The sequence below is a fragment of the Caretta caretta genome, chromosome 5 (assembly GCF_965140235.1).
Source record: "Caretta caretta isolate rCarCar2 chromosome 5, rCarCar1.hap1, whole genome shotgun sequence".
Lineage (NCBI taxonomy): Eukaryota > Metazoa > Chordata > Testudines > Cheloniidae > Caretta > Caretta caretta.
Window position 1 is genome coordinate 110197131 of NC_134210.1, and position 22821 is coordinate 110219951.

At 42.3% G+C, this 22821-nt stretch overlaps 2 protein-coding genes across 5 annotated transcripts in view; both read right to left on the minus strand.

Moving 5' to 3' along the window:
• On the minus strand, positions 1-2415 carry CER1 (cerberus 1, DAN family BMP antagonist). The gene is made up of 2 exons (XM_048850539.2): positions 1492-2415; positions 1-451 (listed from the first exon to the last, which is right to left on the minus strand). The coding sequence occupies exons 1-2, from the start codon at positions 2023-2025 to the stop codon at positions 158-160; spliced, it is 828 nt and encodes a 275-aa protein (XP_048706496.1). The 5' UTR covers positions 2026-2415; the 3' UTR covers positions 1-157.
• A 5548-nt stretch (positions 2416-7963) lies between these two features.
• FREM1 (FRAS1 related extracellular matrix 1) overlaps positions 7964-22821 on the minus strand; it is a 107492-nt gene continuing 92634 nt past the window's right edge. For all 4 annotated transcript variants that reach the window (XM_048850809.2, XM_075128791.1, XM_048850813.1 and 1 more), the window contains 3 exons: positions 22362-22477; positions 12087-12172; positions 7964-11000 (listed from right to left, as the gene is read on the minus strand). In XM_048850809.2, coding sequence (XP_048706766.1) covers positions 10801-11000; positions 12087-12172; positions 22362-22477 — 402 coding nt within the window. In that variant the 3' untranslated portion in view covers positions 7964-10800. The remainder of the gene's footprint in view (positions 11001-12086; positions 12173-22361; positions 22478-22821) is intronic.

Sequence of the window (22821 nt, forward strand, 5' to 3'; positions counted from 1 at the left end):
AAGGTGCCACAAGTCCTCCTTTTCTTTTTGATTATACATGATGTAAAGAGATAATCTACATCTTCACACAGTTGATGGAGGTATCTGACTAAAATCATAGTTATTTTTTCCTTGAAGATGCTCATGATTATGGAGTTTAAAGGTGCTTTTGAGCAGGTTAATTGTGTTCATATACATTTGAATTCAAGTCTGAATGTAGGGGTCCAATTTCAGAATCTTTAATCTTCTGAATCTCACACTTGCAATCCTCCACAATCATGACCACTTTAACCACGGCAACAGACCTGGTGCAGTTCAGCTCCAAGTGTTTCATGGTGAACTTGGTAGGCAAGCAGTGGGAACAAAAGGTGTAAAGACGATCTTCTGGGCCAGGGACATGAAAGGAACTACACTTCCCAAAGCACAGGTTGTTCTGCACCACCACCTTTTCACAGTTCTCATGCACAATACTCTGAAACAGCAAACAGATTGCAGTTACTATATAGCATTGGCATTGTAAACACTTGTTGGCCCTGATCCTCCATTCTTTGCACATTCAAAACTCCCATGGACTTTTCTGGCAGATGTAGACACAAAAATAATAGAAGATAGGGCTCATACAACTAATATATAAGTTTCTTCTCTTACTGTTAGTTACTGTAGCACTCACATCATTTAAAATTATTTTAAGTAGCAACAAAATTAAAACAAGAGAGTTCCTGATACAGTAAGTTACCTAGTGATATTTCCCACTTACTTGGATAGTGTTACTATAATATATACCTTTACATTTATGTATATCATATTTGGTTCAAAGGGCCTTTATGTTTGAAAAATTACTACCAAGTTTGAGTCACGTCCGTTATATTAAGCACTGGTCTATGCTGGAAGTTATAACTTCTTTGACTAGAGTTTTTTTAACCAACATAGTTATAAGCCCTTGTGTGGATGCAATTATATCAATATAAAGATGCCTTATTCCAGGATAGCTTATTCCACATCCCAGATTTGAATCAACTAACCTGATATAAGCACTTTTATACTGGTGTAACTTTGTCCACACTAGGGACAAGTTAATGCTTTAACAATACCAGTATAGTTAAAGTGGTACAATCTTCTAGTATAGACAAGGCTTTACTCCTCATTTTTAGTAGAATGGGTCAAGAATTTGAGTTTAGCCATAAAACCACAAACCAACCCCTGAATAACTGCACTGAGACTGATTGTATAAAAAATAACTTACTGTTCTTCCTGCTGTTCAGGCTAAATCACTGTATATTCATTACATTGGTTCCCAGACCTGTGCTCAGACAATGTGACTCATTGAACTAAAGCAAAAGTTTTCTTCAGTACCACTGGATGTCTATGAAGTGGTCTTGCTGCTAGCAAGTGGAATTGACCTGTATTTCCTTAGTCAGGGATTACAGATGACACATGAGAGTGGAGTTTGTGAAGGCAGATTAATGGGAGCAAATACTGCTATTGGGTCTCTTGCCTGAGACCTGTTCTTACCTGGGAAAAAGGCAGCGTCCTGCAGGTCTCCTGGTACATCTCGTTGGTCTTGATTGGCAAGACAACCTCCTCAGAAGCTGAATTTTTTTTTAACATGAAATGGTCCCAGAATTTTTTAGCATCTTTTCTGTAGGGGGGCTCAGCTTCCTTCTTGTTGACTGAGTGGGAAGGTAGGAAATGTCTCATGTTTTCAGAATGGGAGGTCTCTTTTGGTGCAGTCCAGCTTCCCTGATCTCGGTACACATCAAGCTCTACGTAGGGAAGGATAAATCTGGATGATTTTTTTTCTCCTTGCTTCCTGCTCTCTGCTGCCAGCTCTGGGGCTGCTACAAATAAACTTGGTTCTTCTAGGATTTCTTCATAATCCATGAGATCTTGCACCAGCAACTTGCTAGGGTCCTCTCTTTCAAGTAAATCTTTATCTTGGTAGGAAAGGTGCTGAAGTCTCCTCCTCTTGTTCGTTTGCAGCTCTCCACCTTGTCCTGTTGCTCCAAGACCTGAGATCACAAGCAGTTGAAGCAGCAGCAGAAACATGCTAATCTTACTTGTGTGGACTTTTAATTTAATCGTCCTGCAGTTTCAGGTGAGCAAAGGAAGCGGCATGTAGTCTGCTAGCTTTATAAATGAGACTGAAGCCATTCTGTGGATGCTGGGGGTTGGGGGGTACAAAGGGTAACCAGGGTAACCAGTTAAACTCATTTACTGTAGATTATAATTATGATAAGGGAATTTGTGTTAATTCAACCCATCTTTTACTCCTGGATGTGTGTATTAGAAGTTCCTATCTAAAACCTGGTTCCCCAGGGGGGTGATTAGTTGGAAAAAAATGTTTGGATAAGTTGTTTAGCTGTAGTCTGGAACTGTGGAAAAGTTCCTGAATGTTTATTAGCTCATTCAACATGTCCTTTATATTTTTTCACTTACCCCCCCCCCATCACAGCAGAATCAAAAAAGGGACGTCCTGTTGTGATGAAATATCAGAGAAAGCAAGGGCAATAAAACTATTTCAAAACATGAAGATAGATCTGTAGACTTACATAGAGATACCGGCCCACATTTTCAAAAGAGATCCCTAATTTAGAGGCTTCACATTTTTGGATCTATCAATTAAGTCTTAGATAGGGTACTTTAATATCCAAGCCACCCAAAATTAATTTTCTGACTTGAATTAGATTTCAGCTTCTCAGAAACTATGGAAAATCAGACCCCATGTATCTCAAACTGGGCAACCAAAAATAGAGGAACCTGTATTTAGTGCACACTTCTGAAAATTTGGCCCTCAGAGACTTGTTGAAGCTCAAATACTGTAGTGAATCACTGACATGGATGAGAACAGCATCTTGTGAATTTTTCACCATATCACTCACTCTCTTGTGTAAGGGAGAAATAACATGTTTGTACATGAATAAAATGGACATACTTTTAACAAAACTGTATTAACAATTAATTCATTAAATAGCAATAGGATACAATATATCTGTTCATACACATTCACACCTCCACATTCAGAATAGCTGTTCAAAGATGTGACACGCAATTCCCATAGAGCCTAGTCTTCAGCACATAGTCCAAAATCTGGCAAAACTCCCATTGACAATTAAGCCACATAAATCTGGATAATTTTTGATTAACAAAGCAGAAAGTGTGGTACCACCAACTCCCAAGAATGCTGTTCTGAGCTTATGTCACATATGCCTTTTAACTGCTCTATCTGAAGACTGTTTTGCCTCTAACAATTTATACATTAGATTGGATTATAAGCAATATTCAGATAGCCCCAGTTTAAGAAACCACTGCTGTTAGCACAATTTATTATTTATGTAGCACCATCATTGTCAAATGCATACCATTCACAATGTAAACTAAAACCTGCATGGTTTTGAATCTCTCTCACACCTTTTGCAACTCTTTATGCAAGCTTCGAAAGTAAGAAAAAAATTGTCCTTGACAGATATTTCCAACAGGTTAGATCAATATAACAGAAAACCCTCCTCAGACTGTAACACCTATTATTTTTGAAGATGAATACCAATACTTGCCATTTTAGTACTCATATTTAGTGTCTACACATCCTTGATTCCACTTGAATATCAATAAGCTGTTAGACTGGCTTAAATCAAGGTGCTGCCAATCTGAAGATTAGTGTTAAAGACCTAGTTGATCTATGATAAATGCATGTCATTATTTGTCTTTCACCTCAGAGGGCTTAGTTTATTGCCCTCTAATTGGACTAAACCTATTGCCTTGCAAAGTTCTTGTGGGACACTGACTTGCAGCATTTATTGTTGCTATGCATGTGCATTACTATTAGTAATAGTGCAAAGCTATTTGAGATTTAGACCTTGTCTTCTCTGCCTGGTTAACCTGAGTTATAATTCAAGTGTTGCCCTAAACTTGCGTCCCATCACACACAAAAATCTGTAACTCAAGCATGGTGGTGATTCCAACTTCAGTTGGGCAGCCCATCAGGGTATATAGGCTTCAGCTTAAAGTAGCACAAATCATTAGTTGCTAACATGAACACTCTAGTGTGGACACAGGATAGAGCTGCTAAAGTGTTGCTGGTACTCCAGTACTTTCCCACAATTCTACCCACATGCTCAGACAGGCAAAACAATTTTCCCTGCAATTCACTGGGAAAAAATTCATAAGAGTGTCTCTGTTCGCTGCAGCGCAAACCACCGTAAGATATGCCTCCAGAAGTCTTAGCACTACACACTAATGTGTGATGTGTCAGTATGGCCATGGCAGCTCACAAGCTAAATCGCAGCGCAGCCGCTCTCACTTGAGCTGGGCTAACTCAAGACAGGTAACTCAAGTGTAGAAAACTTAAGTTAGCTGTTCAGTAAAGACATACCCTAAATGTACAGTCTTAAATCTAATTTCCTATTTTTAGTGTCTAATAACTTTAACCAAAATAATGTACTAAAATTTCTCCTATCTAGTGCAAGTGGAATAATAACCATTATAAATTATTTTACACCTTTTCTGACATTAAAAAAGTCAATTATATTTTAAGATTATTCATTTAGCTACAGGACTGGACTGATAATTAGACAGATATATTTGTATCTTGGCCAACACACCAGGTATTGAAGCAGGAAACAAAAAGGAGTTTTCACCAGCAAAGCTATTTTTCACTTGCTTTGTTTAGGCTTGAATAGCCCTAAAACAGATTTAAAATTTCAAACTTTGGCCATGATCTTGAAAACACAATTTTATTCAAATGCGTAGTCCCATTGCCTAAAGACACTCACATGCAAGTTTGCAGGAGAGAGAGAGAAAGAGAGAGAGAGAGAGAGTGTATGCTTGCATGTGTGTGTGTATCCTGATCCAACCCCCCTTGAAGTCAACAGAAAGACTGTCAGCAAAGAACATACACATGAGCAAAAGCAAAGTATTGCATACACACTGTGCATTATGCTGTTTATTATTACAATTATTTATAGTTCAGTAGCACCTCAAGGCTTCAACTGAGATCAGGGCCCCAGGGTGCTGGGCACTGTAAAGATACATAGAGACAGTCCCACCTAGAAATGCTTATGTTATATATATATAAAAAGACAAAGCAGAAAAAGGGTGTGGTGGAAACTAAGGCACAGACAGATTAAATGAATAGCAGGTTAGTGGCAGAGCTGGGAAAAGCACCCAGGTGCCCTAGCCATTGGATCATGCTGCCTCTCTGCGAGCACAATGCAGGGGTCTATACTCAGCCCTTAATTCCTCCCTGCACAAGGCCAGATATCTTTCCCCAGCAAACTCTGAATAGAATCTTTGGTAATAATACAAAATATTTACAAATCCACTCCTTGAGACAAAAACTGTATGGAATAACGAATACCTGCAATGGATATTGGACAGGGGAGACTGTCATTATAACCCAGTGAAACAACTGTCACATTCCTACAAAATGCAGTGTAGCAATAAATATACAAAACTATATTTTTTCTGCTTCAGTATTTGGGTAGTGAGTATTTTTGCTCCATTTTGGGTGTTAAATTTTGTGGGCAAATACCGTGCTCAGATTCGAACAACCTTTCACCCCATAGCAGCATTTTATTTTTGAGTACACTGCTTTCACTTGAACTAGTCAGCATTAATGCTTTCCAATCTTTTAAAGCACAGAGATCTACAGATGACAAGTGCTTTGTAAATACAAAGTATCATTATTCATTTGCTTCAGATTGTTCAGTCATCATGGACATAAACTGAATAATTAGTTACACTGCCAATTGATGCCTAAAAATAATTCTTAGCCAACGGTGGAATTTTTTTCCTTCTGTTGAGCTAAATAGGGTCATTATAGTATAAATTACAAACCCTCTAAACTTCTATCCAGATAAAACTTTTAAAGAACCCATTTAAAGACCTCAGAACTAATTAATTACTACTTTACAGTACATTCCCCAATTATTATACATTCCAAAGAAAGCCCTCTTTTTTTTTCTTTTTTTTTTTAGAGTATTGAGTTTTTAAAAAGGCAGAAAGAGTCACATTACCTAAACATGCCTTTCATAGCACAGTTACAATAACTAACCCAGTAGGCTTGTGAGTGATATAACAGGACAAAAAATCTGATGGCTTTTACATCTTAAAATTTGTATACGTCACCTATTTCCATTGCAGTGAGGTTCTTAAATTTTGTTGCCAATTGGTATAGCACAATTTCATCCACATCTTTATAATGTTTTTCTCTGTATGCTCATCCCAACAGGAATAAAACCAGTATTCCAAGCTGCTGCCAAAATTTAGATGCCTACGTTTGAAAAGTTGTCCTCTACTTACAGTAGAACCAATAGAATTGCAAGCTTAAATGTGTTGGTCCTTTAGCCTTACCATATAGTAAAAAACCCCAATAACATGGGAAAATCTACACAGAAATATTCATTTGAGAATGAAAGTAACATAGCTTTCAATCTATTGAAACCCAAATACAGAACAACATTTTTAAGTAGAGAATCCTAAAAAATGGAAGAGGGAGAGGAGAGAAGGAGGCAGAGACAACAACAATAGTTAGGAAAGAAGTTTGAAGATGTTTGGAATCAATATTTTTATCAAATAAAATTTGTGAGGTCAATATTGTGATTAAACATTTCTGAGATAAAGAATGAAAATATTAAAAAGTAGTATAACCTTCCTATTGCAGCTATTTTAGTCTTACTATCACTTCAAGAGGCTGTGCAGCATGCAAATGTACATGACTTGTTGGGACATGTTGCTTTTTAGAAGCAAAAATGGAACTGGTGTGGTAGAAACAGGCAGTTGCTCTGAACTCCTCAGTAAGCTTGGATTGTACAGAATTCAGGAGATGTTTTTAGCAACAGAAGTATTATATTTTCTTCTTGATATCAATGAAGGGAGCAGAGTGAAGATCAACATGGACATCCATATTGCATCAGCAATGCCAAGATCAATGAGATGCATGGCTAGTTTTCTCTCTAAGCATCCCAGCTTGTTAGACTCTGTGCGGATTTCCACATATGATAGCATCTCCTAAGCAAAACATGGAGGCAGAATCTATGTATCATTTAACTGAGAATCTAACTCATCCCAAACTCAGTGTGGAGCTGGAAACCACCCGAAGCGGTTGGTTGATTTCTGTGGCTTGCTGTGAGGTGGAAGATGAAGAGGGAAAAGCAAGACATCTGGAATAGTTTGAGAGACATTAGAATCTTGATAGAAAACCCCCCTTTTTCCTGAAATACATGAAAAGTGAGAGAGAGCAGTGGAAATTCTCTAAACAGTCTGAAAAGACACCTGGAAGATATTGCCAGCACAATCTAAGCCTCTGTAAGAAGATGATGGTAAGACTTCTTATAGCCATAGGTTTATTTATAGCAATAGGTATATTGTGTTATTGGTAAAAGCAGTAATAATAAGTAATCATTGGAACAACTTACCAAGAGACGTGGTGGATTCTCCATCACTTGCAATCTTCAAGTCAAGACAATGTTTTGCTTTTTAAAGATATGCTATAGCTCAGATAAGTCCTGGGCTTGATGTAGGAATGTCTGGGTGAGTTTCTGTGGCCTGCGTTATGCAGGCAGCTAGACTAGATGATCACAGGGCCCTTCTGGCCTTAAAAATCTATGAATCTATAAATCAGTTTTTCAATGTGATTTTTAACCTGAAATCATACCTTTATCTCACTTTTCCTTTTCTTATATCTGTTGGCAAAGCCTGTGTCCTTCTTTGGATTTATTTCCTAAAATAAAATATTCTAGTGCTCAAATGCTTAAAAAACAGACACAGCCAAATATTCATGAGTAATTCTAAAATAACAACCCAATGTATGCACCCAAAAGAGGTAGACACATTAAAGGAAAACAGATTTCAGTAGCTGTATACAATATACAACAGACATATTGTACTTATCACTTATAAACACATTTTTAATATGCTCATTACCTCAGTCTCTGTCACAGTAAGAAAGCTTTTAAGTACTTGGGTATTTAAGAGACAAGTCCGCAGCTATCATATAGGATTTATTTTTATTAGTATACAGTACATATTTAGGTATAACAGTCAATATAGTGCATGTAACATGCTATTTTTGGTACAAATATTAGATTAGCACCAGTCTAGTGATTTAAATAAGGTAGAACTACAGTGTTGATAGAACTATATACATAATTCTCTCTAATATTTAGAAAGAATGAACACAAATCAAAATGTAAATAAACTTCTCAATTGCAGTACCCACTACAGGGAAGTGGAACATTCTCTTCTGAATTTCTGTTTCCAAATTAGTTTAAAAAAAGGCAAATTTGAGCTGTATAAAGTTAATTATACATTTATTAACACAAATTAAAAAAATAGTCTCTTGCTTGAGGAATACATTAGATTTTTTTTCACTGAACTTTTTTGCACATTTTTTATACTTGTGAAAGGTGCTGGGTGGACAGTCCTGGTCAATCAAGTCCTCTGTTTATTCACAGAATAAGTGCAGCCTGGAAGGACTACATCAGTAAGTGAGTGTATAAGTTCATTCTCCATGCCCATTCAGTTCTTGACCTTCTGTTGGACTCTCAGAACTTCTAATAGCAAAGTTTGTCCTCTGAGACCTGACCAACCTCACCCACCATAATCTTTAACAGAGTCCAAGCCAATGAGGTCAATGAAAACAATTGCAGTGACTTCAGTGGGCTTTGGATCAGGCCCATAGTTCACTGAACATTCCTGAGATGGTGACTTTCTGTCACTACTGACATGGAAATGTATTCAAACCAGTGACTTAGATGGAAGCATTCTATATCCCTCTCACTAACAATCCCTTGAGCCATCCAGTGCTCTCATTGACCTGGTTTGGATTCATTACATTCTTTGAACCTCAGCATCCTTGCCAGAAATACAAAAGCTGTTCAAATTCTATCCTTGAATTTAAGGAAAGCTCAAAGAGAATTCAGATATGAAATGATGTAAATGGTTCTTATAGCTAAACATTCACAATACCTTGGAAACAAGATTTTTATCTGTATTATTGTATAGAAAAAAAATTAGTGAGGCTATTAAGCATACGCAGTTTGTACTGTTAAGATTTAAGATGGATCTATCTTAAATCCTCTTCAATTACTTTAAGGCTGGTTCAAATGAGAGTGTGACACACATAGAGGGCTAAATCCTTCCCTACTCTTGCTCAAGCACAACTCCCTTTGAGATCATTGGGGGCTTTGCCTTTATAAAGATGGCAGGATTTGGCCCATGATATTTTTCCTCTCATGTTATTGTACAGTTATTCTGAAATCCAACTCTCCCAGCACAAAGTCTCAAGATTAGCAGAGGGAACTAAGTGGTGTGGGTGATGGAATTTACACACAGGAACACATACGAAACCACAGAAAAGGAAGCAAGGCTGCTGCACAGTCTTCTGCACAGTAACTGCCATCTGTACAGTTACCCCTCTGTTCTCCCAAGGTGGTGTTAGGTGATTAGATTTGGTCATGCATGGCCTGCTTTCGCCTGGCCCCAACAGCCCCATCCATGTTGGCCTATTCCAAACTGGCACAGAGACCCCTCTGCGGAGTTCTGGGGGTGTTGATGCCCTCTGTGAGGCCACTCCATCCATTCCCCTTCCCTCCACACAGCCATATTGGGGAGCTTAAATGGTAAGGAAGGCCTTGTGTAGGCCTTCCAACTTGAGTGACTTACACTCTCATTGTACTGCAGTGTTGCTCACCTCTGATGTCATTTGGTTAGGTATTGAGGCAAAAAGGTTACCCTGAGAGATTCATTAGACACAGCAACTCTGTAGTGTACGCAGTTAAGAACATTAAGAAGTTATTTTTCTAGCAGTTTTGTTCCAATTAAATTCTGAATTTTTAAAAACTCTCTCAGAAATAAACTTACATTTTAAAAAAGGTGTCAAATCCCTAAGGATTGTACTTGCAGTTAGGTCCAGGTGGGCACATCCAATTAGGATCCAAAGTCTTTGGAGTCGGATTGTGGCTGGACTTGTGCAGATGGGAAGGGTGAGGAGAAGACAAAAGCAGACTTCCTTCCCCATGGCGCTCCTGCACTGTGGGCCTAATCCAACTCCTGCTTAGATTCTTCCCATGGACTCCTGTGAGTTCTGGATCAGGTACCATGCTAGGACAGCAATGATAGAAGCACTAGTATCCCTAACAGCAACCCAGTGTCAGCAACAGAGCTCACTCTGCAGATGAGCCCATTACCCCTCCCACCGCCACTTCTCTCCCTATAACTGCCAGTGAAAACAAAGCTAACAGAACTGTAAAACTGTAGGTTTTATTGCTGATGAATTCAAACAACAGACAATTTACATTCACCAATCATGGAACCTGCAAGTTGACTGTTGTGTTAGTTTATTTTTGTTTAAAAATAAATGAATAAATTTACATAGCTATTAGGTGTAAGACCTAAGGCTTTAGTCTTTGGTGTAACAAAATTTGGGCATCTCATTAGAACAAATGACAGTTCCAAATGCTTTGGGGGTGTTTGAAAATTGAAATTGGATTCAGATCTGAATTTTGCAAGTGACCCTTATTGTTGTAATGAGCTCAAACCAAAACCAAGAACCAAACATTCTGAAACTTGGTGGTGCTTGAATTCTGGATCTAGACTGAGGCTTTCTCTAATGAGAACCTATTTTCCCACCCCTTCCTTGCTATGCTTAGCACTGGGCTACCGCATTCACTCGAGTTGACTCTAATATACCCCAGCAGGAGTATAAAAATAAACCCTGACGATAATGAAGTTTCTTTTCTACACTTATACCCTCAAAATACTGCAAATATAAGTTAAAAATTCTGTGCACAAGAAAGGCCAGATGGGTATGAGTGTCAGTTTTGTTTACAGCTTTCTTGAGCAGACATAGTTGTGCCGATTACCCTTCCTACAGTCTTTTGCTTGCCATTTCCCTCGCCTCTGCACCAAAACACAATTCTTTCCTTGCTTTGAAAAGCGAGATGGACTTCTTCTCCAGTTTGTGAAGGTGACAGGTTCTCCTCCATTCCACTCCCAATGGCCAGGATTAACTTGATCATTAAAGCCTAATACGAACCAAAAAGATCAAGTCAGTGATATGCATTTCACCTCCAGTCTGAAGGTTCCTGTTACAAAAGAAAGCCTATTCTTCTATTCCTCTAGTGAGAAGTACACACAAGACTTATTGAAGGAAGAGAGCCAGAGCTGTTGCTTGGGTAGGGCAAATCGGGGTGACCACTCCGGGCCCTGCGCTTTGGGAGGCCCTGCGGGCCGGTGTAATTGGCTGGCCTGGTCACTCCCAGAAGAGACTAATCCGTCACTTCCGCCCCAGGCCCTGCACCCTCATAGGGACAGCCCTGAAGAGAGCACACCAGGTCTGCAAGTAAAATACAGTGTAACTTCTGGTAAGGCAACTAGCATCATGTGAGCAAGGAGACAGCATCCTTTCCCTTACTATCACCCACCCCAAAATCTCTCAATTTCTCTATACTTTGTGTCCAAGTTTGTCTTGTGATATTTATCTTAATTTCCCTGGTAAGCACATTCTAGTCAAGAATGCAGATTCAAACGTTATCTGAGCCCCCTTGTGAAATCAAATTCCTGTCAGCCTTTTAACATTCATACGAGCCTTATCTAGACTAAGAAAATAGTTCATGTCTGAAAACACATTGGCTAACAATGTTTTTTCACCTAGTGCAGGCACAGCTCACTACCTTTAAAACGTTAGTTGGTTCACCCCAAACACATAAACAGTGTTTAAAATAGTGTTAGCTAAGATATTCAGACGTATCCTATTTTCCTAGTCTACACAAGGCCCCAGAAATATACGAACTCACTAAATTTGTTGAACCTGATTCTCCGCTCCATTACAACAGCTTTATACCACTGAGGTCAGTGGAGTTGCACTAGCCTAAAACTGATCCCTGGGGATGGGTGGGGTCAAGATGAAATTCCTCTCTATGATACAGATTTGCAGAACTGGACCTTTCCTTTCGTACATTTCTCTAAATATTCAATAAAAGCAACTTAAGGAAAAAGGACACTGGACCTGATGGACAGTTGGTCTGTATTCCTATGTTCCAAAGTAAAGCTCATAGAAAGACACTAGTGTTCTCCAGGAGACAGTCATACTTAACATTTTGTATACTTGCCTATCCAAAAGGGCTTCCTGCCACTGAAGTCCCACAGCCACTGCATGTGTTGTTTAGTGACCACACTTGCTAGACTTCCAAGGTATCTAGGTTCAAAAAGAGAGGACGGAATAATCAGAATGATACAGAGTGAGACATCTTTCTACTTGACTTTTCTATAATGAGTGTTTATTCTACCATAAGACACATATTACAATTTCGCATGAAAACTGATGTTTGGATCAAAGAATACCCTGTACACAGGTTTATTTTTAAACCTCATGTCCACTGGACAGATTGTGTAGTCACTAATCAATTACTTAAAGGTAATAGATATTATATACTCATATGTAATATTTTAAACCCAAATGTTAATTATTTGGTCTGCAAGTGTGATTTTTTTTTTCACAAGAAATTCTTTAACATGGGTTTAAAAGTACATGCTGGTTTTTTTGGTAGGTGTATTGTTTTGCAAACAAGAGTTGTTTATTTGTAACTGTAAGCTAAGGTACATCTACCCCACAAATACAACCATGTCGAGGGATCTGGTCATATTATGGCTCCATTTTGTAATGCAAACTCTCAAACCATGTCCCCGGAACTATGCTAAAGCCTTGGATAAATAAAGGTAAAATTTCATTTACACTTCAAAATGGAACTGTGTTATAACTGGATCGGGGACAACTGGAGTATAAACAGATAGATTCCTGACACAGTTGAAACTGTAGTGTAGATCAGGCTTAAATGTTTTCAATAAAGTCCTAGCAGAAATTTTAAAGACTTATTTGATTTACAGCATCTTCCACTTAATTCAATTAGCAGTTGAGTTGGGTCTCTGCTTACATATGTTCTAAACCTTTGAACCAAATCATTTAATTTAACAGCAGTATAATCCTTTGATTGGTTCATGAAAATTCAGTAAAACTAAATCACTGGCACTAGAAAGTTGCTTCACCAAGTGCTACAAACCTGGGATATACACCCTAGTGATCATAGCAATAATGAGACCAACCTCTTATTTCAATCCAAATAATAGAAACACCTGATTGCAGCCAGAAGAAAGACTGGTGTGGCTATAATAAAATCTAATCTCAAGAGAGGTCCCTTCCAAATACTGATTTAAAAATCATGCTTGTATGAAAAGACATTTCTAATCATTACATGTAGTCACAGCTCTAGACACACTCTAAGAAAATGAGAACAGTTCTGAAAGTGCGTGTATGATAATAGCATTAACCTAGGCCCGGGCTCCAGACAGGCAGGAAATGACAATATAAAGGTATTTATGGAGCTAACTGTAATTCTAACTAAACCCTAATTAAAAAGTCTCTACTGAAAAGGACATACTACTTTATTTAAAATACACACAACACTCATTGTGGTGCCAAATATGTCCATTTACATTTTTTTCTGTGTGCTTTAAAATCTATACCATGCATTCAAAAGCATCCAGCACCTCAGAGCAATCAGTCCCAACTAAGCAAACATTTCAGCTAAATGGTGCCTGCCAAGGGTGTTCACAGCAATACGCAAGGCATTCAGGAGCTAAACTCTCTCCTTTATGCTTTCTACAGGGCAGCTCTATACCAAACTAAAACTGCCCAATAGCCAGTTTAACCAGGTACGAGAAGGATCCCTACAGCATAGGGGGATCCTTGGGTGGTGCAGAGCAGCTGCAACAGACCCTAAATCACATACCCTATGGCCAGCAGAGGAGGAATGGTTGGGGCAACTCCATACCCGGCTAGCACAGGCGGTCATATCTCATTTGGGGCCATTAGCACCAATACTAGTTCACACAGCCAGACACACAGCTGGCCCAAGATCAAGGGAGTGCCAAAGGCACTGAGCAGCTCCCAGACATAGCTTTAGACCTTTTATTAATTTTTTATATTATGGTAGCGCCTAGGAAACCCAGTCACAGACCAGGACCCAGTTGTGTTAAGTGCTGTACAAAGACAGCAAAAAGATGATCCCTGCCCTGAAAAGCAGCAATCTGAGTTCTGAGCTCTGGCTGTTAGTTTTATTTAAACACTAACACATGGAAATTCCAGGTCAATGGAAGAGAGGCCCTGATTTTCCTGTATAAACCGGACCCTTTGTGTCACTCAGGCAGTGCAAAGTGCATGGCCATAAATAGGCCCCCAGAAAATTCCCCTTATGCGGGGGAACTCCCTAGTGGCCTAAATCAGAAGGAGGGGGCTCCCATGCAAGCAGAGCTCTGCTACACTGCTCCTCAACTGATGCAATGTCCGCAAGGGCATAAACTGGAACAGCATCCTAGGCTGCTCTAACCACTGTTGGGTCTGGGCCAGTGCAGAATCAGGGAACTGTAAAGGAGCTCTCCTCCCCTCATGCCAAGAGGAGCTTGGAGGCAGGGGAGAATTGAGCCGAGAGAACCAGATTCATAAACAGTTCTTTGACAAGTGTTGAAAACACTTCTGTTACTCAAATGGAAGGTTTCCTTTCCACTGAGCAACCTTCTTTGTTGTGTGTTAAACATTCTCCAGTAACCCTGCATTGTCATGTCTGCATTGTCTGTCTGAGAACAATACCCTGCAATTAGTGTGGCAGAAATGATGCAAGTTTGGTGGGGCAATTAGCTGTTTTTATATCACGCCATCATGACACAGAACAAATCTGTTTCAAGGGAAGCATTTTATTATGAAATGTCATGACTTGTCACTGTTGAGGGGCTGAACAAACAGGCTCATATGTCATCCAGTGTGCAGATTCTAATGGGCGAGTGTCATGTTTATGTCAAAACCCAACGCTGAAACACGAACCCTGTCACTTTGTAGCTAAACCCCAAATCTGAATGTCTTCAGGTTCAGTACTCCCTAGTGGTCAGTCCTGTCAGAATGAAGATATGGACAATCCTACGCATTGTAAAAGTATTAATGTACCATATTGTGCCTTAGGATCTGTATTTATGGCTCCTAAGTGGAATCCAAATGTGGCCCAGTATTTTCAGCTGAGACTGCTGCTATTAATTTGTTTACACTGTCTCCAGTTACAAATGGGAGGTATCTGGTGCAAGGATGTTTTCAGAAAGGGTCATTAATGCAGCAACTAACTCCCCATCCTGAGGTGTGGTTGACATACAATTTTTGTACCAGTATAAACACTACATTTTTTAGTGGTGTGATTTTTTTATCATTAGAGTTATACCAGTACAACTGCTAGTATGGATACTGGCACAATTTTGCCAATCTAACTGCATCCAAATTAACCCCATCAGTATAGTTAAACCAGTACAACTTGTGTGTTTAGACAAGGCCTGAGTGTGTTGCTCTTCCAGGGACTCTGCAAGGCGTATTTATCTTGCCAAGTTTGGGTTTTCAACCTTTTTTCATTTGGGGACCCATAAAATTTTTTGAATGGAGGTGCAGACCCCTTTGGAAATCTTAGACATAGTCTGTGGACCCCCAGGGTTCTGCAGACCACAGGTTGAAAACCACTGGGGTAGAAGATACAAGGTACATATTTTTTTTCTTTAAAGGGAATTAACCTTAGTTGGAGTCTTACTGCCATTGAGCCAGCAACATTGTAGCTTAACTTTGTTTTAAAAATTGCATATCCACCAACACTGTTTCTTATAAAATTGGAAAAAAAGTAAATAATGCACAGAGTAGTTTTCCCAGATGGAAACCTGGTAGTGAAATGAAGTTTTACAGTGTTCTGAAACTGGCTGTTTCATCCGTAAATTCATTACTGATCTAAAATCACCAGTAAAATAATGAGGAGCTAGGCATGCATTACTTTGGGAATGAAACGGCTGATCTGTTCCAGGAACAGAAATAAGAGAATAGAAAAATAAAACCATTTATTAACTCATCTTCCAATCAGCACTTCAAAATGAATTAAACATCGTCTGAGACTGGGACCTGCACATCTGTAAGCCATTTGCAGTAGAGGGGGAAGGAGCTCTCATTTAACATGAAAAAGCCTCCTCAAACTGAAGTATCCAGCTTTAATTAAATTATCACGGCTCATGAGAGATTTGTTTGCTTGTTAGTTAGCTGATATACTTTGACTCTTCCTTGTGGTGTTCCATACCATCACTTAACCTCATTCAATTTTCATATTACACACAACTTTCCAGCAGGAAAGCATATACTACAGTCTCTGCAGCTACTGACACACACAAGGTGGACTTCCCAGAGAAAAGAGGTCTGACTAATGTAATTTAGGGAGGGTTCCCTCCCAGTTAGTTGAATGTGAAAGGGATTTCAGAGAGAAGATAATCAGGATCTGCTGGCCTGACAGCTTTGTTCGGGATGTTGTCTGGAGGAGGACAGGAAAAGGATCATTATATGGCTCATATTACTCACCAGGCAAAACAAAGTCATAATGAATGCAAGAGCATGTTGTTGCCAATATAAATAGAACCAGGGGAAAACTGCCTCAAACAGCAGAGAGATCAGGAGAGGGAGCAAAGCTCTTTCTGGCCTTCCCAGCATGGCAGCAGTAGGGTTGGGCAGGTTCTTCCCCACCCCTCCCCTTCACTTGCAGGTAGGGAGGAAGTACACTGCATTGCCAACCTCACGCTTTCAAAAGATCACCAACCAGATCTATTGAAATAATGAAATTAACAAAAATGAGGTTTCTTTTATTTGCCTCTGGTTTCTGAAAGTTTTAGGGCATAGGTGTTGACTTTTCATTTTGCCGGTGGGTGCCCTCACTCTGCCCCATTCCACCTCTTCCTGCCCCCACTCTGTCCCCTCCCCTTAGGTCCTCTCCCCTGAGCATCTCCTGCCCACTGCTCACTCCTTTCTGCCCCCTCCTGCCTTGAAGGCAAAGTGTGTGTGTTTGGGGGGGCTCAGCCTCCCCCCAATGGCAATTTTCAGCATATTTATACACTTCTTTCATATTCTGTTATTGAATGTGTGTCTATCATTGGCATCTTAACAATGTAACCCTTATTAAAATAGTAATGAAATATATCATTACATTATCATGAATTACAGTATATTAAAATCATTACACTCAGCTACAAGCTGTCTTCACTAACATCCCAGTTTAAAGACAGTATGTTCACTCTTGGCTTCACACCTGCTTAGGGCCTGTTTGGGAGCTGAGGCCACTGATGGCTGTGGGAAGAAGGTGGATGGGAGGGACAAGCATGGGGGAGTCTTTCCCCTCTTTCTTCGCTCTCCCTGTCCCTTTCCCTTTCTCTTGTTTCTTCTCTAAGTCCTTGCTCCCATTCCTGATGTTTCCCCTTTCTTGCTTCCCACCCATGTACCTTTTCCCATCTCTCTCTGCTTTCCCATCTCTCTCTGCCTGCTCCTGGTGGCTCTGTCTGGTGCCTGCTCCCACCCACACACTCAAAGTGGCAGAGGGGGTTCCCCCTCCTTGGGTGGGAAGATGCCTAGTGGTTAAGGCACAGGCGTCGGGCTCAGGTGTTCTGGGTTTGATTCTCTGCTCTGCAACAGACTCCCTGCTTAGCCTTGGGAAAGTCACTTCACCTGTGTGTGCCCTAGATCCCACCTACCAAATGGGGCCAATACTGACCCTGCCTCCTAGGCTAAATCCATTCATGGCTGTGTGATGATGGGGGAAATGGAGATACCAATGTGGGTAGATTTGGGCTGAATTTCTCCACAGCCGGAGAGTGAGGGCCAGCTCCAAGGGGGGGACGGGAGAGAGAGTGGGTCAGGCCAGCTCCACACAGAGGGGAGTCGGGGCTTCGGCCCTGCAGCTTCTGCCACTAGGGCAGCTGGGGCTCCCGAGCCGGGGACTTCAGCCCCACATGTTCTGCCAGGGTCCAGAGCTTCTCCTCCCTTTCCCCATGCCCCTCCCCCCCAGTGTAGCTCCTGCCAGGGTCCTGGGCTTCTCCTCCCCCTTCCCCCCAAGCGTGGTCTCTGCCGGTGTCCGGGGCTTCTCCTCCCTCCCCTCTCCCACAGCACGGGGCCGGGGCTTCTCCCCCCAACCCCCAGCATGGCTCCTGCCGGGGGCCAGGGCTTCTCCTCCCTTCCCCTCCCCCCAGTGTGGCTCCTGCTCAGCCTTCTCCTCCCTCCCCAGCAGCGTGGCTCCTGCCGGGGTCCAGAGCTTCTCCTCCTCCTAATCCACCACTGCACCCACCCCCAGCCTAGCTGGGCTCCTTTGGGTCACCTGATGCCTGCTGTGGCTGGAGTGGAGCCTGACTGGCAGGGAGCAACCATACACCGGACACTATGGCCATCAGCCCAAGAGCTGTGGGGTGGCCCTAGGTGAGCAGGGGCTGGCTGTGCTCCTGCTGATAGTCCGGCACTCCTGCCCACACCTAACCCTGGGGCTTTTTTTTTTTTTTTTATGAGACTCACTCAGCCTCTGCCAGAGCAGGGAGGTGGGAAACAGCTGATCTGAACCTGCCCGCCAAACAGCTGATTGCAGCTGCATGCAGGCTACCCATAGGAAACAGCTCATCTGCCAAGGCACCCGCAAAACAGTTGATCCCTGGCTGCCAACAGCTGGTCATCCCAGTGAGTGCTGAGCACCCCCTATTTTTTTTCCGTGGGTGCTCCAGCTCCGGAGCACCCAGGGAGTCGGCGCCTATGCTTTAGGGTGCACTTGGGTTGCACTTTTCCAGCTTTTCTCTACAGCTGGGGGGGGGGGGGGGAAGGGGGTCTAACAACTTGCTTTTTAAAAATGGAAGCTGAGACTCTGACATAATCACTTGGGTCCAGGAGCTGGAACTTTAAGACCACCACTATGAGATTCATGATAAAAATCACCAGAGTTGGCCAGACTAGGTGATATTTGAGCAAGGATAGGTTAATTGGTCTGGATGATATGAGAACTAAGACCTAACCTTTGCCAATTATCCGGAGCAGACTCAAACTGTCATGAAGGACTGGAATCAATTAAGAAGTACTTTATTCTCCATGCTCCCACTGCTGCCCTCATTGCTCAAAACACGTTTCAATCCAGTCCCCATTAATCTCTTTTTCACCTCTGGCTCCTCTCTGTTGCAACCTTTATTTTACAGAATAGTTGCAGGGCCCAGATGAGTATGTGCTAGGCCCAATCCGCTTTCAATTTTTATGCAGTCTACCACTCTCCACAATTTGTTACTCTCCAGCAGGGCTGCAGGGCTGCCAGAGTGATCTGGAGTATTGCTCTGGCACCTGAAATCTAGGATGGAGCTTTGCATTGACACTTGAGAAAGCTATGCTCTGGCAGCTCTGCTTAGGCATTTTCAAAGCCTCAGGGTAGATCTGCATTGCAAGGGGGAGGTGTGATTTGCAGCGGAGGTAAACTGACTTATGCTAGGTTTCAGAGTAACAGCCGTGTTAGTCTGTATTCGCAAAAAGAAAAGGAGTACTTGTGGCACCTTAGAGACTAACCAATTTATTTGAGCATGAGCTTTCGTGAGCTACAGCTCACTTCATCAGATGCATCTGATGAAGTGAGCTGTAGCTCACGAAAGCTCATGCTCAAATAAATTGGTTAGTCTCTAAGGTGCCACAAGTACTCCTTTTCTTTTTGACTTATGCTAGCTCAGCTTGAGCTAGCATGCTAAAATAGCTGCGTGGATGTTGCGGCATGGGTGGTGCCACGGGCTAGCCAGCCAAGTTCAGACCCAGGGGGTCAGAAGGGCTTTGACTCGGGGGGCTAGCCCAAACCGCTGCCCATGCTGCAAAATCCACACTGCTAAATTCAAGTGAGGGCCATAGACCTTCCCCTTCCCACTCCTTCACCCCCACAAAACCTCAGAATTGGGAAGCAACCTCAGAGGCCATTGCCCACATCAAGGGATATAGGCTTATAGGACTTTAAGATCAGAAAGGACCATCATGATCATCTAGTCTGACCTCCTGTACATTGCAGGCCACAGAACCTTATCCACCCATTCCTGTAATAGACCCTTTAACCTCTGGCTGAGTTACTGAAGTCCTCAAATTGTGATTTAAAGACTTAAAGTTACAGAGAATCCACCATTTATACTAGTTTAAACCTGTAAGTGTCCCATATTCCATACTGCAGAGATACCCTCTCCCCGCACTGGGTATCTGTCAATCTGACCTAGGGGAAAATTTCTTCCCAACCCCCAATATGCCAGTCAGTTAGATCAGGAGTCGGCAACCTTTGAGAAGTGGTGTGCCAAGTCTTCATTAATTTAAGGTTTTGCATGCCAGTAATAAATTTCACATTTACAGGGGCTGGCCGACAGAACCCCAGACTGGCAGCAGGCTGAGCGGGGCCAGCGGCCAGAACCCCGGCTGGCAGGGGCTGGCGGACGGAACCCCAGACCGGCAGCGCGGTTGGCAGACGGAACCCCAGACCGGCAGCGGGATGAGCGGGGCCAGGACCCCAGCTGGCAGCAGAGTGCCACTAAAAATCAGCTCGCGTGCTGCCTTTGGCACGTGTGCCACAGGTTACCGACCCCTGAGTTAGACCCTAAGCATGAAGGAGGTAGCTCCAGTAATATGAATGAAACAGGATGGGAGCAGAGGATAGAAGAGAGGGAGTAAAGAAAGGGGCTACGGAGCTGGAGAAGCAGATGGAAATAGGGTGGGTCATTCCCTAAGAAGAGTTATTCTGGAACCCTCTGGCTGCTGCTGCTGCCATTACGGCCCCAGTGCAGCAGTCCCAGGAGCAGCAACATTTGCACAGCCCCAGAGCCAAGTGTGGGGGAAGCAGCAGAAGGAGATGGGGACAGAGACATGTTCTGGCCCCTGTTCCACTCAGCTGCAGAGTCTGTCAGGGGCTCCAGCAGTTCTGGCCCCATACCCCTCCTGCTGTGCTGGCTCTTGTGCTGGGAGGTCTCTATACCTGCAGCCTGCTCCCTGCCTTTCCCCAGGTCAGGGACTGTGGGACAGGGGTCCCAACACCAGGGCTGTACCCGCACCTGGGACACAACCAACCCCTAACCTGGCTCCTCCCCAGCCACCTCTCCTGGGGTGAGCCTGGTCCTAACCATCCCTCACTCCAGTCATTCCCTATACCTCCCCTCTCTGGTCAGCCAGTTGTAGCCCTCTGCCCCGCCCCATCCCATGTCAGTTCTGAGTCCCTGGCCCCTCCGCTGTCCTGTATTTTCACCTCGCCACAGCTGACTCCACAATTCTGCCACCATTATCCATGCCCCAAAGCTTCTTATCCAAGCTTGAATCAGCACTCAGAGGGCTGCTATGGACAGAAAAGGATCCTGGAGAACCCTAACTAGGGCTCTTGGAGAATGACCCAACACCTGTCTACTTCCCTAACTCCCTGGCCCCTTCCTTTATTCCCTCTTCTCCTCTCCTGTTTCAGTCAACCTCTGGTTTTTTTTTACTCACAAAACTGTGAGCCCAATTAATGTCCCTGGGATGCATAAGTAACTTAAGTCTCTGACTGTGCCCAGAAATACAATTTTTAGATGTTTAACTGAGTTAAGGCCCCCTTAAAGTAAGGCTGAAAAATGTAATCTCACCCTGTCTAATTAGGCATGCTCTGGTGCTTACAGGATAGAAAGATGCAGACACAGTAGGTGAAGGGAATAGAAAGGAAAGAAGAAATGCACCCACCATGCATATGCTTTGCTAGGCTCCAGCACTATAAAGTTGATCAGAACCGCACTGCTCTCCCAGATTCCATTCTATGGTAGAGAATGAACAAACTCGCCTCTCCAGAATTATGCTGAGCCTGTGCTATAAGCATTGCCAACCCCAAGCTTTCAAAAATCGTGAGTCAGCCCCCCATGCTCAAAAAAAGGGGAAAAAATCACAAAATTGTTTAGAAATTTCATGTCTTTTAAGCCATTTAATATTGGGTTCTCTTTATTTGCCTTCTAGTCTTGAAGACTGTATAGGCTCAAACTTTTCTCAGCAAGATGGAAGGTTAGAAATTTTGTGTTTAAATGCAAGCCAAAATTCCCATGTCTTCACATGACTCCAAGAACGAGTGCTTTAAACAAAAAAACCAACACCGAATATTGTGAGACACACAAATAAAATTGTAACAGCTGGCAACACTGTAAGCAGGAAAGTGGGGGGTCACAAACTGGAGAGCGAAGTATGTGAGGAATTGAGTCTTCACTTCCCTCAACTCCCCATTCAGTGATGCTGTGGAGGAAAGTGTCACCACTGCAAACAAAGCATTGCAGGAATGGAAATCCTGAAGAAGGAGTGGGGGGTAAGCATCCAACACAAACATTTTGAGATTAACCTTTCTTGGGCTTTTATTTTTATATTAGTTCTTGGACTGGGCCAGAACCCTCAGTTGTGCAGCATCAATGGAATGGGGGTTAACAGAATCAACTGAGCATAGGAAGCAGCTCAGTGCAGGAGCAACACCCAACTACCAAACAAAATGATGAATCTGAAAAAGACTTACTGCTCCCGGCAAGCCCGAGCAGCTGTATTCCAAGTGACTTTCTGGTCTGTGATCAGGAAATAGCAGCTGCTGCCATGATGGCTCCATCCAGATGGGCATTTTTTCATGCTAACATCCTGAAATAAAAAGATTGCTCATTCTCAGAGTGACTTGTTAATAGCATCAGCCTTCTAAAGCGCTGCTTTAACATGCTTCGTCAGGATCAAAACAGACACAAACATTTGTTTATATTAATAAAACTGAAGGAGTTTTTTAAATTCAACATCAGTAACTTCAAAAGATAGACTGGGTGCAATATTCATCTAGTGGAGTAGGCATGTACAAGATCTAAGCAGTTACACTATATTCAGGGTTTAAATTCTCACAGAGTGTTTCCCAGAGCTCCCCATGCCTCCCGCATTCAGGGTTCCGGGATGCACCAGGGCTTGGAGCTTCAGCCCCGTGAAGTGTGCTGGGACAT

What these genes read in the sequence shown, in the direction of transcription:
- CER1 (XM_048850539.2), bottom strand. Translation starts at nt 2,025, where the DNA reads ATGTTTCTGCTGCTGCTTCAACTGCTTGTGATCTCAGGTCTTGGAGCA. An exon ending in GGACGCTGCCTTTTTCCCAG is followed by an intron (nt 452 to 1,491) that starts GTAAGAACAGGT and finishes TTGCTGTTTCAG; the next exon opens with AGTATTGTGCATGAGAACTG.